This window comes from Embiotoca jacksoni, unplaced genomic scaffold (assembly GCF_022577435.1).
Source record: "Embiotoca jacksoni isolate LCO1_2020_lvr unplaced genomic scaffold, fEmbJac1.0.p SCAF_15, whole genome shotgun sequence".
Classification (NCBI taxonomy): domain Eukaryota; kingdom Metazoa; phylum Chordata; class Actinopteri; family Embiotocidae; genus Embiotoca; species Embiotoca jacksoni.
Window position 1 is genome coordinate 11,876,304 of NW_027185285.1, and position 16,951 is coordinate 11,893,254.

Sequence of the window (16,951 nt, forward strand, 5' to 3'; positions counted from 1 at the left end):
TCTGTACTCAAACAGGCTCCCAGTGTGTCTGTATTATGTTGGCTTACCTGGACTCAGGTTCAAAGGGATCTCTCTTTCTCTCTCTTCTGTCTCCTGCCTCCTCTTATTAGCATTGCTCTTTCTTTTCCTCCCTGGAATTCCTCTGCATGCTCTATTCTATCCTTTCAGTTGATCCAAGGAATAACTTCCCTTTGTTCTATGTTACGTGATGTGTAATCTCATGTTTTACTCAAAATCTGTGCTGGAAAAAGTTGGAAGTCGGTTTTTGTCTACTATGCAAAACAATGGCAAAGAACAAGGTGGAAATTAGTAGTCACAGACTCACCAAGGTTTAAATATAATTATCCTATTGTTTTATAATTTAACACAATAACAAATATTTGATCATGATTTGACTGAGAAACAAAGTCAGATGCCCTCAGGACAATTTTATAATGAGCAGAATTAGTTTGCATGATCAAAATTAGAGCTGGCAATGGTTCGCATGAGTGCTAAGTAAGCCCCAGTGGCAAATAACACAAACTGTAAATGAAGGAGGGAGGAAGGTTGTAATTGCGTTAATATGCCAGTGAGCACACAACAGCATATCCATTTGAGACAATCTCAAACAACCCTTGATTGAAGTCCCAAAAGTAAACACAAGCCAAAAGGCTTTGTAATGACAACAGTGCAGTGACAATCTGATCATTTGTAGCAGTGGGACTACAATTGAGATGCTGTTCAGTTAGGAGCAGCTGATGAAAAGTAGTGAAAAAAACATGAAGTTTTCCTATTTGTCTCCAAATGCAAACTCCTAACAAGCCAGAGTCATCCAGTCTTTGGAGTTTGCTGTATGACCCTACACACGAGATGCCTCATGCCCTGGTGAGATCCCCTGTCGACCTCTGGCCCTCCACCACTTCACCGGCCTCATCCCATCTTTTTACTTTGCTCTTTCGCTCGCTCTGCGTTTGTCTTTTAATCCCCCTGTGTCATTACTATTTTAATTTCTCCTCTTACATCATCCGCCCTTATCTCCCAACCTCCCCACACAAGCAACTACTCCTCTGTAGCTGTCCAGCTTGACTTCCTCACCTCTCTCTGTTTCAGTTTTCCCCCACAGAAAATACTTTTTGTATCTTCTGGCTCCCGTATCAGTTTATCTTCTGCTCCTGTTGCAGCTCGACTTCCTCACCTCTCTCTGTTGCAGTCTCACAGTGGATGAGGGGAGCAGAGTTAACAAGGCTGAGAAATATCCCAAGCTGTGAGACCAGCAATGCTCATTTTACCAGGACAAAAAAGGGATAGTGATCTCATTAATAATATATCTTGACAGTAACCGAGTTAAGGACACCTGTTGTCAAAAGGCGTTTCACAGCTGAGAACACGGATCCCCGTTTTTAATCTCTCACGCTTTCGCACCAATCCTCACAGTCCACATTCACAACACGTGCATGAGCCTTAAACACACATCAATCCATCTCGCCCAATAAAACTTGTTTATGGCTTTCACATACACACAGTAGCCTTTGAGTTTCGTCTCGGTCTCTCCCAACCAAAGCTTCTTTAAGGTCGGGGCGAGAGGTTCTTCAGTAATACCAAAGGCGGAGACAGCCGATGTCTGCTCTGATCTATAATCACTTCACATCCATAAGGGAGCTTCAGGGAGGTTGCCTGGGTGGGTTGGGCTGCACTGTCCCAGAGGAATGTGGTGCCTGATTGTCCAATGCCTGGATATTTAATTGTTGGGGCCCATTGGAGGTTCATTCTCTTCAAAGTCAAGGTTTGGCCAGCACAGTGGACCATGGAGGTCTAACCCGCATATTCCACTGAAGACATGTCTGACTTTGTTCCGTCCTCTACGCTTCATATTCCACCGGCGGCGTGTCAGACGAGAAGCATTTTGTCTGCCCGTTTTATCTTCCTTCCTCATTTGGTGAGGTTTCCTTGATTTCTGTGCTTCTGTAAACATTGTTAAAAGGTTTCTTTTTTGTCCATTTTGTGGTTATTTTTGTCATTTACTCCTTTGTGCTGCAGCCTACAGACAAAGTTAATACCGCCGGCTGTGTTTTAGTCATTAAAAGCATAGTTACTCCTATTTATTGTGCAACTACTTCACATACCGTGTCTGTAGCAAGAGGAGAATGCATTTCTTGTCCAAATTGAGACTGCAAGGCTAGACGGTGATGTAGTAAAGTTATTTACGACCGGGCATTTGCACATCGGTTTTATTTTGAAAGTTTTCCCGGAGTTTTATTCTGTTTTCTCGACAAACTTCCTGCCCAATCGATCTGCTCTACTTGACATTGCTGCGTCTCCGAGCGGCTTCCGTGAGAAATAGATGAAATTGGACGCTGGTGAGACGGAACGCAGCGCAGCCGATGGGATATGAAGCATTGACTTTAATGATGGCGATTCACTCCGGCAGCCACGTCAGAGACGGAACGTGTCGGACACAGAGCCAGTGGAAAATAGCCTTCAGATCTCTGCTTATCTTTTTCTGACTCAGACTGTATATAAAATAGTTGTATGGGATTCAGGGTTTGAAAAGTAAGGCAAATGCGGAAGTGGCTCAACGTTCAATACCACTGAGGGCCAGTAGGGGCTGGCTCAAAAAAGCTCAGGCTCCAATAGACTCCCATTCAAAAAGTGCCTACTTCTTTACTGAAATACAAAGTCAATACATTTTTTCCACTTGTCATAATGGTGTCATTAGCTAAATTTACTCCTTTTGATCAGTGTTCTGGTGATTCTTCTGAAAATAGTTCCAAAATTAATTAGATATTAGTCCTTGAAGAGAGGTATGTTTAGTAGTTGGCCTGGTCTGATTAACACGCCTGCGATGCAGTCAGGTTTCTGGTAGAAGTGAGCAGGCATCTTTTTCTGAGGTTCTCCTTCCAGCTCATCCATATGGTCACTTCTGGTTCCAAAAAAAACAAGATAGTGATGCTGGACTCAACACTTTAAAAAGATTGTCTCACAAATGTCAGGTGGGTTGCTCCTCCGTCTGACCACTGCCGCAAAGTCCACAAATCTTTTGTTTTATTCACTAGTTTGTTTCAGCAACCTGATCCTTCGAGCAACAATTTGCCATTCTCTAAACCCCTCCCACAAATAACATGTGTTTAGTTAGCAGCCCTAACTTGTCACAGCACATCTGTCTTTGGATTCCTTCTCAAGGCAATGTGTATGGGGCTGCAGTGACAGTGATGATCTGCACAGAAAGAGTGTGGAGTGTGGTGACTTTATCTATAGCCTTTATAGACCCAAAACACCAGAGCAAAAGTGTGCAGAACTGATTAAAGAGTGTTTATTTGTAAGCCTTTACATGTTTTCCATATAGGACACGTGATCACATGTACATTACATTACATTTCATTTAGCTGACGCTTTTATCCAAAGCGACTTACAATAAGTGCATTACAACCATGAGGGTACAAAACCCAGAACAACAAGAATCAAGAAAATACAATTTCTTCAAGAAAGCCAAACTACAAAGTGCTATCAGTAAGTGCCATGTTGTATGACACATATTTACCAAATGTTGCAACATATGATAACATGGGAAAATATATGGAGAGGTTTTTACATGGGAATCTACATGGGCGTCACACATTACACCATGAACATGTTTCCAAACCACGTTTCCAATCGGCAAAATACTTGTTTTACATGTGCACAATCACATTTGCTATGTAATCACGTGATCACGAGTTTTAGCATGAGTTTTCATGTACATTTTCTGCCAGGGTAATAGTGGGGATGGTGCCTGATCAAAACTTGCTGAAATTAATCTACATGTAAAAAAATAGACAACATTTTCAGCCAACTCAAGGAGCTAATGTTAGCTTCATTAGCTATCTAGCCACAGTTGATACAGTACATTATACCAGTGAGACTTCTGATTTCAGCTGTAAAAATCAGCATTAGAAATTAGAAACTTCCTTTGGTCTACGTCTGACAGAAATCATGGATTGAATTTTCCACAATATGCTGAGGATTTGAATTAGGAGTTAAATCTGCCACCACAACCATTGTTAATGACATATGATGTGTGACATGCAACAGAGAAAACGTTGATCACAGACAGTAAATAGATAGTGAAGAGATGGTTTACTGTTGCATATAGTTTGATTTTAAGAAGCTTTATTTTGATTGCTAGAAGCTTTTCAACCATTTAGATAAGGGAGAGAGAACAAAACAATATTGATGGAGTAGCAAGGCCTTGTAATTTGTCACTGATGATGCGGAATGCCTTAAAGGGGAAAATAGTTGATGGGAATTAAAATGTGAAAATTAAAAGTTTAAGAGAGCAGAAACGGAGTGAAGCAAAGAGAACGAGAGGAGGGAGGGACTGGATCAGAGAGGGATTAGAGGACAGAACAAGGTCCTTCGGGTGGGAGGTGGGAGAAAATTAGGTGGAGAAATCAAATGGCTGGAAGGAGGGAGCGTTAGAGGAAGGGAGGGGTGAGGAAGGCTAAGTATAAGAAAAGAAAATCTGTCTGGAATGAGGGGCGGAGATTGACAATTATTAATAGTAATGTTTGATTAGCATGAGTCCAGTCAGGAAAGTGATACGGCCCGACCTCGCAGCCCAATGGCACTGACCCCACGCTGAACTGGGAGCCCGGTTTTCATCCTAAAATAGTTGGAGAGGACTTGTATAAAACAGAAAGAGCCAAGCCTCTGCTCTTTTACTGGTCGTCCTTCCTGCACCTATCTGGCCCTTCTCCCACCTCAGCACCTGTCTGCCAGTAAACAAGGTAAGAGGAGGAAATGAATGAGCTACAAAACAAGATAAAACAAAAAAGCTTTTAGTGGTGTAAAATATTGCCTGAAGGAAAAAGACAGATGGCAGATATAGAACAAAGGTCAATGTTTGACTGTATTACCTGCAGCAGATCACGTGTTTGACCATGAGAGATATTTCAAGTTGACATTTATGTACAGTTGGTGTTACTTTCTAATCAAATGTGTGTGATAGATGAAACTAATAAGAAAGGCAATTCACCTTCTTTTACAGGCTCCTCCAAAGAGTCAGATTAGATTTAGATACAGAGCCAGTATATTAGCAAAGTAATTACTTTTCTGATAGCAACGGTTTGCTGCCAAAATAAGCAGCATAGGTGTAATTTTGTTGCATTGCTTACTCGTGAAATCTTTTCAAGGTCATATTTTAATTACTCCTAATGAGATTGAATGCGGTTTCACGTCGGTGCGCTAGGGTAACGTAATCAAAATGCTGATGCAGTCAAAGACATGAAGTTCCTCTTCACAATATATTGATGTGCTTTTGATTCAATGACTGATTGCAGAGAATTAAAAAATGTTGCATACGCTCATACAGTCGACCACACCTTGACTTTTCATAGTGGAGTGGATGTAGTCTCACTTAATTAATGAGGATAATATTTTGTTTGTGCTACAATGAATAATGTGTGCCTTTAAACACTCATTATGTTGATGCTTCCAACTGCAGATTAAATGGAATTTACATCTTTAATTTGTTTGGTGATATTTTATGCTAATGTGTGTTGAGTCAGCATGCTTTCATCATACATGTCCTTTGCAAAGTTCTCTCATCAGTTTATTATGAATCTGCATGGTGCCTACTGTATGTTAAGTGGGAATGTGTAACCTAGGAACGGTGTTATGCAAATATGCTAGCAGAATGACTCCAGGGACCGACTGTAATATCCTAACAACTGCTGGATGGATTGCCATGAAATCGTGTAACAGAAATTCATGTTCCTGATGAATCTTAATGACTTTAGTGATTCCCCGAGCTCACTCTCACATCAACATGTGTAGAGCTAAGATGCTTTGCAGTGAAAACTCTATAACAGCAATAAAAGTATTAGATGCGTTCGTTTGAGATTTTTTTGTTGAAGAAGAAAGTTGAGTAGAAAGAGTGACAATTACATGTCATGTGTGCACCCACACTCCTCCAAATTAACAAAACACCTTTCATTTTTGTTGAATTTTGATTAATTCACTTTAACCTATGATTTCACATCTAATACAAATTGAAATGTCCCTCCCCCCCCAAAAATAGGACATTTAATTGGATTAGGACAGAGTCTATAACAGTTTAAATTAATGAGTTTCACAAACAATCAGGGGTTTTGCCAAAATGTTAATAGGATCTGAAAATTTGATTATTGCTAAAAGCCGTCTGTTGTTTTTCCTGAGTTCATTGGAATAAAACAGTCGTTAAATTGTCCACAGAGAGGCCTGTTAAAATGTGCCCCTCAACAACATATGCACACCTTCACACACCTCAAATGCAGGAGAATTGTTGTTGGCAAACTGTAACTGTGTGGTTAAGCCGTCCTGTCCTGTACCTGCCAGAGGATTAGACAGTGGACAGTGGTGATAACAGCCAGATGATCCCCGGGCCTCTGCACTCCTCTTATCAAATACGTTTTTTTTTTTTTTTCCTTGCTGTGCTTGTGCACGGCTGTATGCATGTTTTTGAGCAAACACCAAACCCTACTCTTCCTCCCCTCCATATCAGCCACTTTATGAAACCAATGCAATGTAATGCATACTGAAAAGATAGCTCTGTTTCCATTTAGCCATTAAACTTATTTTGAAGATCAACTGAGCAGATCAGGGGGCCATTCAGACAAAAAGCTTTCATGAAGGAGGAAAATCACTGAAGCCTCCCTTTGATTCAATAAATGGCCTCTTAGAGTGGTTCATTGTCTCCACGTTAAAGCTCCAACAGCAGTAACTGTGGCTCTTCAGGACACTGGTTGGCAGAAGTTAAATCTGAAAAACTTATATGGCAAGAATGACTTAGTGCATGGGTATATGACTATCATATGTGTCTCTGTGTTTTATGGTTGCAGCACAATCGTCATAGTAACAAAACAAAACAAAAAACCAACATGAAGAATGTCCTCAATTATTAAAGTCATTCATAACTAACCCTAGTCTTGGTGACCTGAGTTGAAATTGAAATGAAACAGTATGAAGCCAGAGGGGTGTGTGAATCACATAATTATCATAATTCCCAGGAACAATGTTTATTGAAGAGAATATAAGAGAAACAAACAGAAAACAAACACACAATATCATCAAAGCCTTCTTTCCGTAGGAGGTTCTCTTGCAGTTCACACTGCAGTGATACTAAGGTGGCACATTCTTCTGCAGTATTGTATGTCTCTCATGCCCCTCCACCTTGACTTGCTCTATTTGAAGACACACTCTCATACACACAATTTCTCAGCTTTTTAAAGTTGTCTTCACAAACACACACAAGGGGCTCGGGTTTCTTCAAGTGCAAGTATATTCTTCTTGGAGCTCTAGTCTGCCTGGAAACCTCAGTAACAGAAACAAACATTTGCACAACACACACACACACACACACACACACACACACACACACACACACACACACACACACACACACACACACACACACACACACACACACACACACACACACACACACACACATATTCACACACTCATGCAGCTGTTACAGTAGACTGGGGATTGGCAGCCCTGCAGTGCGGTTAGGTTTCCCATACATAGTGAGACAATCAGGGTCATGGGACTTCCCCCCAGCCTACCACATGACGTTCAGCATCTCCTCCTGTTTAAAGGGCTCATAGGTCAGCTTAATGTAGTGTTGCACAACCGTTTTATGTCCCCTGTTAGCTTATTTTTCTCTTTATACATAGATACATACATACATACATACATACATATATGCTCAGCAAACACTTTTCTATCTGGGCTGTGTCTTTGTACAGTAACTTCAAATTACCCTTGTTGCAATAATAATGACAACCTTAGAATTAAATTCCAAAAGCAATTCATTCATAAGAATCTGGAGTTTGTGTCGGCTCTAGCGTTCTTTAAATCCACTTTCTGATTCAGACCTCTGTGTCTGATCTCTCTGCACTCTGTCTTGCTGCAGCATTTTGCCTCAGGATGGAAATGTTGATTATTTGGGAGATTAAATAAGTAAACAGCACACCTCAGGGACAAGCTTTCAAGACTGCAGAAATCAGCACTGTAAAAGGCAATTCAGGGTGAATGGGTTGATTCAGGTTGATTTAGGTTGAAAGATGTGATCTAGCAAAGTTAATGGTTATACACAAGCAACATCTTATCAACGGTGCAGTTCAACAGATAACAGACAGAAAGTCTGAATGATGCTCATATCACATCTACTCAAGTCACATGGGAACTAAGAGGGGAAGATTGTCACTTAAAAATGGTTGTTGCTTTCAATAAGTATATAGTTATGTTACAAAAGCCTAAATCTACGTTGTTCAAAATTATGTGAAGGTTGAATGATATGGTCTATACATTAAGTGCAGAGTTTCCAGAGAAGAAATTAAAAACCAAGTGTCCAAGGCTTTACTCCAGCATTATTGTCACTTCTTCATTATATTAGAATGTATTCACTTACAGTATTTATTTCTTCATCTGTGGCCGTTTCAGGTTTTCTTTAACTATAATAACTGTAATATTTACTGAAAAATAGACTCGCATCAACAGTACTTCTGTTTTTTGAGAGGAGGTCAAATCACACTGTCCCATAATTTTCATATTTTCACACTTAGTAACAAGGTTTAGCCTTTTATCATAACAACGCTGTTTTGCCTCTTGACAACTTCTGCCTAGTGCGACACTGAACCTAAAGATGTTTATATGGAAACCAAGAGACTGTCCTCCTCCAAAATACAATCCCATTGATCTTTTGTGCAAGCAAGCTTTTTAAGACCAACAGTCACTTCTAGCAGTCGTATACATAACTACAATCTGGTGTCCTTGAGAAATGATAAACGTCAGAGGACTTCTATATATTGTGAGTTTTTCCTGGTTAGGAGGAGGCAGGTTGGGTGGAGTCGGGATAGTCTGTTAAAACCCTGTTTACTGTTGCCATGACACCACGGGATTGCATGACAATACAACAGCAGACTGACACGACTCTTCTTTTCTCGTTTCTAGACACAAGTCGGACCAATTTTTTAAAGCCATATTTACTATTGCCACGACAATGAAGCTTGCATGACTTTAAGAAGTAGTAACTTTGCCACACAAAAACAGTCCAAGTCATCATTTTAACCCAAACTACTGTCTTTCCCGAACCCAAGTGATTCTGTTCCTAAACTTAACCAGCATCGCTAATTGAGGAAACACTTCTGTTGGTCGTATTTAAGGGAAGGAACAAACCATCTATATGCTCATATAGATTTAAAGAACTGTTGGAGACCAGTTGTTATGTATTTAAGTGTAAACCAAATGAAGGTACAGTAGCTGATGTGATGGACAACTGCTCATTTTCAGGCTAACAAGCTTTGGCAGTAATATAACTTTAATGGCGTAATTTGTGAAATATCTTTATTTTAAATATATATATATAAAAAAAAAAATCGTCTTGATTACATGAATCAATTTGAGCCCATTTGTAGTTTGTATGGCTTTTGATTACCAGGGTGGAGTGACCTCATCTTTCCTATAAATCCACTGACATTAAAGTTAGACTTCAAGGAATAGTTCAGCATTTTTCAGAGAGATGCCTTTTAGCTTTGTCATTGTGTAGAAAAGGGTTAATATATTATGTGTTAATTGTGGAGTTTATGAGGCACTGGTAAGTGAAGTTTTGTGACCTACCTAACCTCGTGCTGGCTCCAGCATCATACTGTATTTACAGCCAAAAAAAATGACAATGGTATTATTTTCTCATCAAATTTTCTGCAACAAAGTGAATAAGCATAATTCTAAAAAGATGTGACTACTCCTTTAATAGGAAGACATGACTTAAAATAAAGCTTCATGGCATTCTGCTGCACAGCCTCAATAGGTCTTTATTTTGTTGATAATTATTCACTGAGATCAAACATCAGAACAGCCACAACTGGTCTGCTTTCCTTTAACTAAATCAATGCGGCCTGCTTTATACAGTTCCACTGGTAGCACACAAACTAATGGAGATATCTCAGTAAATCAATCCTATCCTCCTCATTTCACAGTGAATTGCCTCTTTTCCCCATGGACACCTTTGTGGTAAAGGTCAGTGAAGGAGGTTGTGCTTTCATAATGATAAAACATTGGATGTGAGGCCAGACAAGTTAAGCACTGTTCTGTATTGATTTGAGTGTGCAGCAGTATGTTACTGAAGTAGATAACAACATGCCTCTCCAGAAGCTCATACATCACCGGAGCCAAGCGTGACACCAAAGAAAGAAATGAATAACTTTGAATGGTCCCCGTGTATTGTGTAGTTTATAATTATGGACACAATTACCATCAATAACAATCCAGATGTGTTTAATTTGTGTTTGTATGAGTTTAGAGAGGAATCCACATGAATAACATTAGTGTTACTGCAGATAATATGCAGTTAGATGAAAGTGCAGTATGAAGCTGATGATATAAGAATATAGTCACACTGTTTGAGGCATGATGCAGCAAAATACTGTAGCAGGAGATTTGTGACCGGTGGAAATGTAGAGGCAACTCAGACTGTATTTCCAACACTGAGAAGGACACCGGGAGGATATTGGCCAGGTCAGCATTCTGTGCTGCACAAACAGTACACAGTGATGATGATGATGATACAAGGATGATGTGTATAGAGTGTCACTTCTCTGACTTTTGTACCAGACATTTTATGCTTGTGTGTTTTTCAGCAGAAAAACAGTAGACTACACATAGGAATTTAACAGTGGCCCCTTTGTTACACACCTAAATGTCAACAGTTATTAAAAGATTTCCATGAAATTTAGGGCATATATTCGTGATCCCCAGCGGATGCATTATAAACATATAAACTATGGTAAAAATTTCAAATTGTTCAATATTTTTCAAACCACCTCAGAACTTACAGACATGAGTTCTTTTGACTTGAAGTCTTTCCGCTTGATGAGTTGAATGAAAGAGCAGTTGAGAGCTTATTTAAGTCATCAAATTGGGTTTTTGAGGAAACCTGATCAATAGACTTCTCAACATGCATTGTCAAGGGATTACAACTCTGTACAGAGGGACACTAATCTTTTGTAGTCTGAAGAAAATACACTGGACATGATGGAAACTTGCTGTGTGCCTTTAATACAACCTGCCTGGTTCATTGTATTACAATGAAAACGAAACAAAACACTTTTTGTGTTTAGTCTTACTTAGCAAATGTTAGCCAGCTAACATGCTATACCCAGGGGTACCCTCGGGTTGCTTTGGACTCTCGAGGGAAATCCACACGGAAAGCATTTTTCGAAGGGATTTTGACATCTATCACTTGACCATATAACCGGGGCAAATATACTTCCAGTTTATCTGCAGGAATTTAAGTCAATGAATCCATAAATGAATGAATACATGACTCACAGAGCCAACAGAAAAATAACACAAGACAGTTTGGCCCACTGCTACCCTTTGCCTATGTTCTGTTTTTTTTGCTGTGGATTCCCATAGATTCTCCTTGGTGTGATGTAATGCCCATATGACCCTCTAAAACCTGCTTGGTAACTATTAGAGTTACTCTAGGCGTTATATAGCTATTTTGAATTCCCACTTAAATTTTACATGTGAATGATGGAAAAATTCATATGACCACATGACACACTTGCACATTTGAAACATGTATTTTGCCCATGTGAAACGTGGTTTTGGAACACTTTCATGGTCTAATTTGTGAAGTCAATGTAGATTCCCATGTGAAAACTTTTCCACATATTTTCCCCACGTTATCATATGTTGCAACATGTGGTAAAAATGTGTGATACATGTGACCAAATGTGTATAATCTGGAAAACATGGGAAAATGAATGTGTTTTCTTTCTGTAAGGGAATTGAAATGCACAAATTATGAACTGATTTCTGCAGGTGGTTTCACCAAATTACTTTTTCACTTTTCCCACTGTGAACAAAAACCACAAACAACCCAACAAGTGGGCAAGCATAACAAGGTGAGGTAAAGACCTACGTACGTCAACTGTCAATGATCTTCTATCAACCCAACCTGACATAATGTGTCACCTACTCAAATCCCTTTTCAAAGGTTGCCTGACCACAAAGTGAAATCAGAGCACTACTTTCTCTAATCCACATCACTCTCTTCTCCTCAACATCACTGCTCTCTGGTCCCCTAACATCCTCCACTACTCGCTCAGAGGGTCTCTGTGTGTTCTGCTTCAAGTGTATACATGCTCTATATGTGTGTTCGCTATATCAACAGAGGAGAAGAGGGCATCAGTCAAAGTTGGGGAAGGTGACAACTTCATAAGCAGCGATCAGGTTCGGTCACACACACGCAGTAAGAAGCCGAGGCGCTCTTTAGTGCCTGGCTCAGCTTTCATAGTGCGAGGAACAAGAAGGTTCTCCGTGTGGACTGGGCTGACAAACTGAATTCTCCCGTGGTATATCAGACACAGCAGAGGACTTAGAGGGCATGTAAACCCCCCGCTGACTCAGCCCCCGGCCCCGTGCCCTGCTCCCATCCCTAACAGTCCAATGATATCACATAGATATGATGGGAAACACTGATATTGACACCACCAATGTGGTTCTCGCCATCTGTCCCTCTCTCTTTATATCTTTTCATTTCAATGATCTCTGTTCTACGTCCTGAAAAACCACAACCAACCCTCCTTTCCTTCCTGTTTCTCTCCACACCCTCTCGCTACCTTTCTCTCTTCCTTCCAGTTTCCATTTATCACTCCTCTGGAACTGTCACTAATTCATTCTGTCACTCATCACCTCCTTCTCACATGTCCTGATTTCCTGCTCCATTTCTAGAGTGTCACCAGTGTAATACGAGAATGTCTCTGAGTTCTCTCTGCTCTCTAGCGACCTTGTTTTTAACCTTGTCCCCTCTCTGTCTATTCTCTTCCTTCTCTGTCTCTCTCTGCTCTCTCTCTCTTTTTTTTCTTTCCATATCTTCTCCAACAGCCAAGATGGCAATGAGCAGCATCCTCAACGCTGATGACATCAAGAAAGCTCTAGATGCATTTGCAGGTAAAGCCACAGATAAATCGCAGGTTCTCAGGTAGCACAAACACTCGGCTGTTTTTTAACACGAGAGGACGTCCCGGCTCTGGGCTCCAGTCTGCACCTCCAGTTTATGGAGCCCGATGTAGCATTGGGCTGATTTTTAAATGCAAGTTTTAGAACGGTTTAAGGGCCTGTATTACTTAAATTCTCTGTAACATTAAAATCACATTGAAGGCTTCATTTTTGGCAGCATCAGTGTAAACATATGAAAATAGATGTGCAAAGTGGGAGCTGCTGCTCAATCTCAAAGCATTGTTTTTTTTCCATTCTGTATACTTGAGGGAATTGGTTGAGTTTTAGAAGTGGGGCACAAAATGAAGTGGAACAAATAGAAAATAATTTTAAAACTTACATTTAAAAGTTCTGTTTTTTTCAGTTTGGTTTGGCACACAGCTCAAAATACTACTATAAACATGAGCCTTGTTATGTTAGCCTCTGTTGCTATGGAGAAGACGTCAGTTATATGTGTGACTGAGGGCAGTGCCAAATTTACAAGCGTTGCAATTGCTGTTGGGAAAAAAAAAATCGCTGAGTCAAAGTTAGAAAGTAAATGTATTCAAGCAGTTGTTTTTATTTCCAGCTTTTCAGTGGTGTAATTTTTTAGGTCTGTTGTTAGCAGCACACACAGCTTTCAAACATCTGTGATTAGATGTATCTCGCCAAAATGGAAATTGGTCATCATAACTCACTCTCTTTTATTTTTCACAGGCTTGTACCTTAAGTAGCCTGAGATAGTTTTTTTTATATTTTTTTTTATCACAGGTTCTTTTGAACTAAATGTTATTTGAGAATATCATTCTGATCCAAGCTGTCAGAGTCTTCTGGGCATTTTTGTCTCTAATATATGATAGGTGGAGTTGAGAGATTGACAGGACAGTCTGTAACTGTTACACTGTTCAGAAGGGGGATTATTAAAATTAATATTTTTTGCCTTTGGGCCTCATTAATCAGATCAAGACTAAAACAAGAACCTTTCCACAACTTAGAGCAACTTTTTGAGTAGTTTCATTATATTTCGTCATTTTCTGACTGTGACTGTGCGCACTCATGTGTGGGTGTTAATGTCTTTATACATGGCGTGTCTTTGGTATCCAACAGAACATTTGTGTGTTTATAAAACAATAGAAGACCTGTTATTGCAACAAGTCAAAAGACATTTGAAAAATATCATCAAGTGTCTGAGGTGTCAAGAGGAGCATCCAAGGTTAACAGTTCTGAGTTATAGTCCTGATGTTGTGGTTCTCTGTGTTTGTGTGTTTGTGTGCTTGTGTGCTTGTGTGTGTGTGTGTGTGTGTGTGTGTGTGTGTGTGTGTGTGTGTGTGTGTGTGTGTGTGTGTGTGTGTGTGTGTGTGTGTGTGTGTGTGTGTGTGCAGTTGCTGACTCTTTTGACCATAAGAAGTTTTTCGAGATGGTGGGTCTGAGGTCCAAGTCCTCTGATGAAGTGAAGAAGGTCTTCTTGGTGCTGGACGCCGACAACAGCGGCTTCATAGAGGAGGAAGAGCTCAAGTAAGACAAACACTCAAATACACACACACACACACACACACACACACACACACACACACACACACACACACACACACACACACACACACACACACACACACACACACACACACACAACCGGAAACAACAACCACAATGATACACACAAAAGAAAATCATTTTGTGACTCATATCTAAATCTACTTTGCTTCCTCTGGCCAGATTCGTCCTGAAGGGTTTTGCCAAAGATGGCAGGGACCTGTCAGACAAAGAAACCAAAGCATTTTTAACAGCAGCCGACAAGGATGGAGACGGCAAGATTGGAGTCGATGGTAAACACCAACATCCAATCCCATTAGTGCGCGTGTCACAAGGTCACCAAAAGCATTTACCAAGCAACACAAATGTAGAAATAAAGTCCCGCACTCAAACACAGAGGCAGGCTACCTTCATTTGCATATATTTATGGATTGGTAATTTATGACTTGGTCTATGATGTGGGTTTGCAGTTTTGTTTAGTTGTTCACTGATGAAACCACAAGGAAAAGACAGTAAAGCTGCAGTTCATGTGAGCTTTATTTTATCGTTTTGGGGTTTTATGAGTGAAATTTAATATTTTCACAAAAATACCATTAATCATTGTTGTTTGTTGATATGGATTACCAAAGAACATAAATCTACATTTTGTTATACCTTACTGTTGTCTTCAGTCTAAATGAACTGAACCCCAAAGTTTGCAGAATTTGATCTAGTCTAAACATGTTCGAAGTTGCAGACAGACAGACAGACATATGAATACGAAAGCAACACAATGGCACTTAAAAAGTATTTTGGTACTTTGCATGACAAATTCTATTTGGAGATTATGTTCTGACAGGTATAGGTCCTACTAGAACATAAAACCCTGATCTAGAGATATGATTGTTGATAACCTCCTGTTATAAAAACAGAGATTCATGGTACACACAAGAGGCCTGTGTTTGACATGACTCACAAGATCCATAGGCATTTTTTTTACACAGTAAATCTGATAAAAGAAAAAAAGAGGAGGAGCAAAACATACATCTAGGGTGCAGAAACATTAAGGGCCCCATCACCTTTTGACCCCGACCTCTCTGACTAATAATTCTCATATATTCCCTGACTACTCTGTTCTTTTTTTTGCACTACATATCACAGCAAATCATTTTTGACACCTGACACGTTTTAATATTGGCATCATTTAAGTAACTGACAAATGTTTACGTGCTGGATTGTATCTTTAAATACAGAGATAAGAGAATGACAGGTAAATATCCTGTAAATATCTTCTTCTTTTTTTTTCTTCTTCTTCTCTTTCAGAATTTGCTGCTCTTGTGAAAGAATAAACAGTCACCTATCACACTGAAAGATCACCCCCCCCACCCACCTCCACATCCTGACACCCCCCGCCCCCAACCAACACACACTCCTCCACACCTCATCACCTCCCACCAGACTAAAGCTGATTCCTGCTACAATCACTCCTCGCCTCAACTCTTCCCCCGCCGCAGTCTTCACGAGGTGCAATGCCGCACTGAAGGAAGCTGTGGTGTGCACCCCCACCTCCCCTCCAAATGCCCTCACAGCAGTATTCATCCTATTTATTTTATCCTTTTTATACAAACTGTTCTTGTTTCTGTTTCTGTGTAGATATAAAAACATGCCTGCAGGAATAAACCTCACATTTTAAACGCATAAAGTAGATATTTAAACATAACAGATATTATAAGAGAAACTCCCACATTTCCTTCTGTATGTTGACTTTATCCTCTCTCTTACTTCGTTGTTTTTCTTAGGCAATACTTCCTCTCACTTTCACTATTTATTTCTCCCCTTTTTCTGTTAGTCTCTGTTGACATCACCTCTGGCTCGGTGCACTTCCTGCATTCGCTCCCCTCTTGTCTTCTCCCCCATCATCACCTCATCCATCCATCCATCTATCTTATCTATCCTTCTCTTTCTCCTCTGGTAATGAGCTGTTGTAAAACATACCAAAAGAAGAAAGAAGTCAAGCTGTGAAAGAATAAAATAAAATGGAAAACACAAAGCCTCGAGAAGACTGACTCACTGAGACCCTTCTGTTAATTCCCTCCTTCGATGTGATTCTCTTGTCAGATTTTACACTCTCAATCCAGCTGTCCCTTTTTCTTTCTCCCTGTCTTTACTCTGTCACTTTTACTTTTATCAAGTGGATCACCAGAAGCACATCTTCAGCAACCTAATAATGTACAGTATAAAGAGGAGTATTTTGATAAGCTTTTGTCTATGAGGGGCTGAAAATTATCCATCATTATCATTTGTTAGTATTCATTAGCATTGACTGTGTTGTCTAGTGGGAGAGAAAGAAGCTGCAGATATGTGTAGACTACTGAGGAACCTCCGCCTGACAGAGTTTGTGTAGCAGGCCACATAACAAGAGTAAGTTCACATTATTCCATTTGCCAAAGAGTCCTCA

General features: G+C 40.0%; 1 protein-coding gene across 2 annotated transcripts in view; it reads left to right on the forward strand.

Moving 5' to 3' along the window:
- Positions 1-16,553, forward strand: part of pvalb6 (parvalbumin 6) — a 44,786-nt gene extending 28,233 nt beyond the window's left edge. Inside the window, exons 1-5 of one of the 2 annotated variants that reach the window (XM_069149651.1) lie at positions 4,639-4,742; positions 12,889-12,954; positions 14,364-14,496; positions 14,698-14,807; positions 15,817-16,553. In XM_069149651.1, coding sequence (XP_069005752.1) covers positions 12,894-12,954; positions 14,364-14,496; positions 14,698-14,807; positions 15,817-15,842 — 330 coding nt within the window. In that variant the 5' untranslated portion in view covers positions 4,639-4,742; positions 12,889-12,893 and the 3' untranslated portion in view covers positions 15,843-16,553. Of the gene's footprint in view, positions 1-4,638; positions 4,743-12,888; positions 12,955-14,363; positions 14,497-14,697; positions 14,808-15,816 lie in introns of those variants that run through there. The other variant, XM_069149650.1, reaches the window with a different exon arrangement.
- The last annotated feature ends 398 nt before the right edge of the window (positions 16,554-16,951 follow it).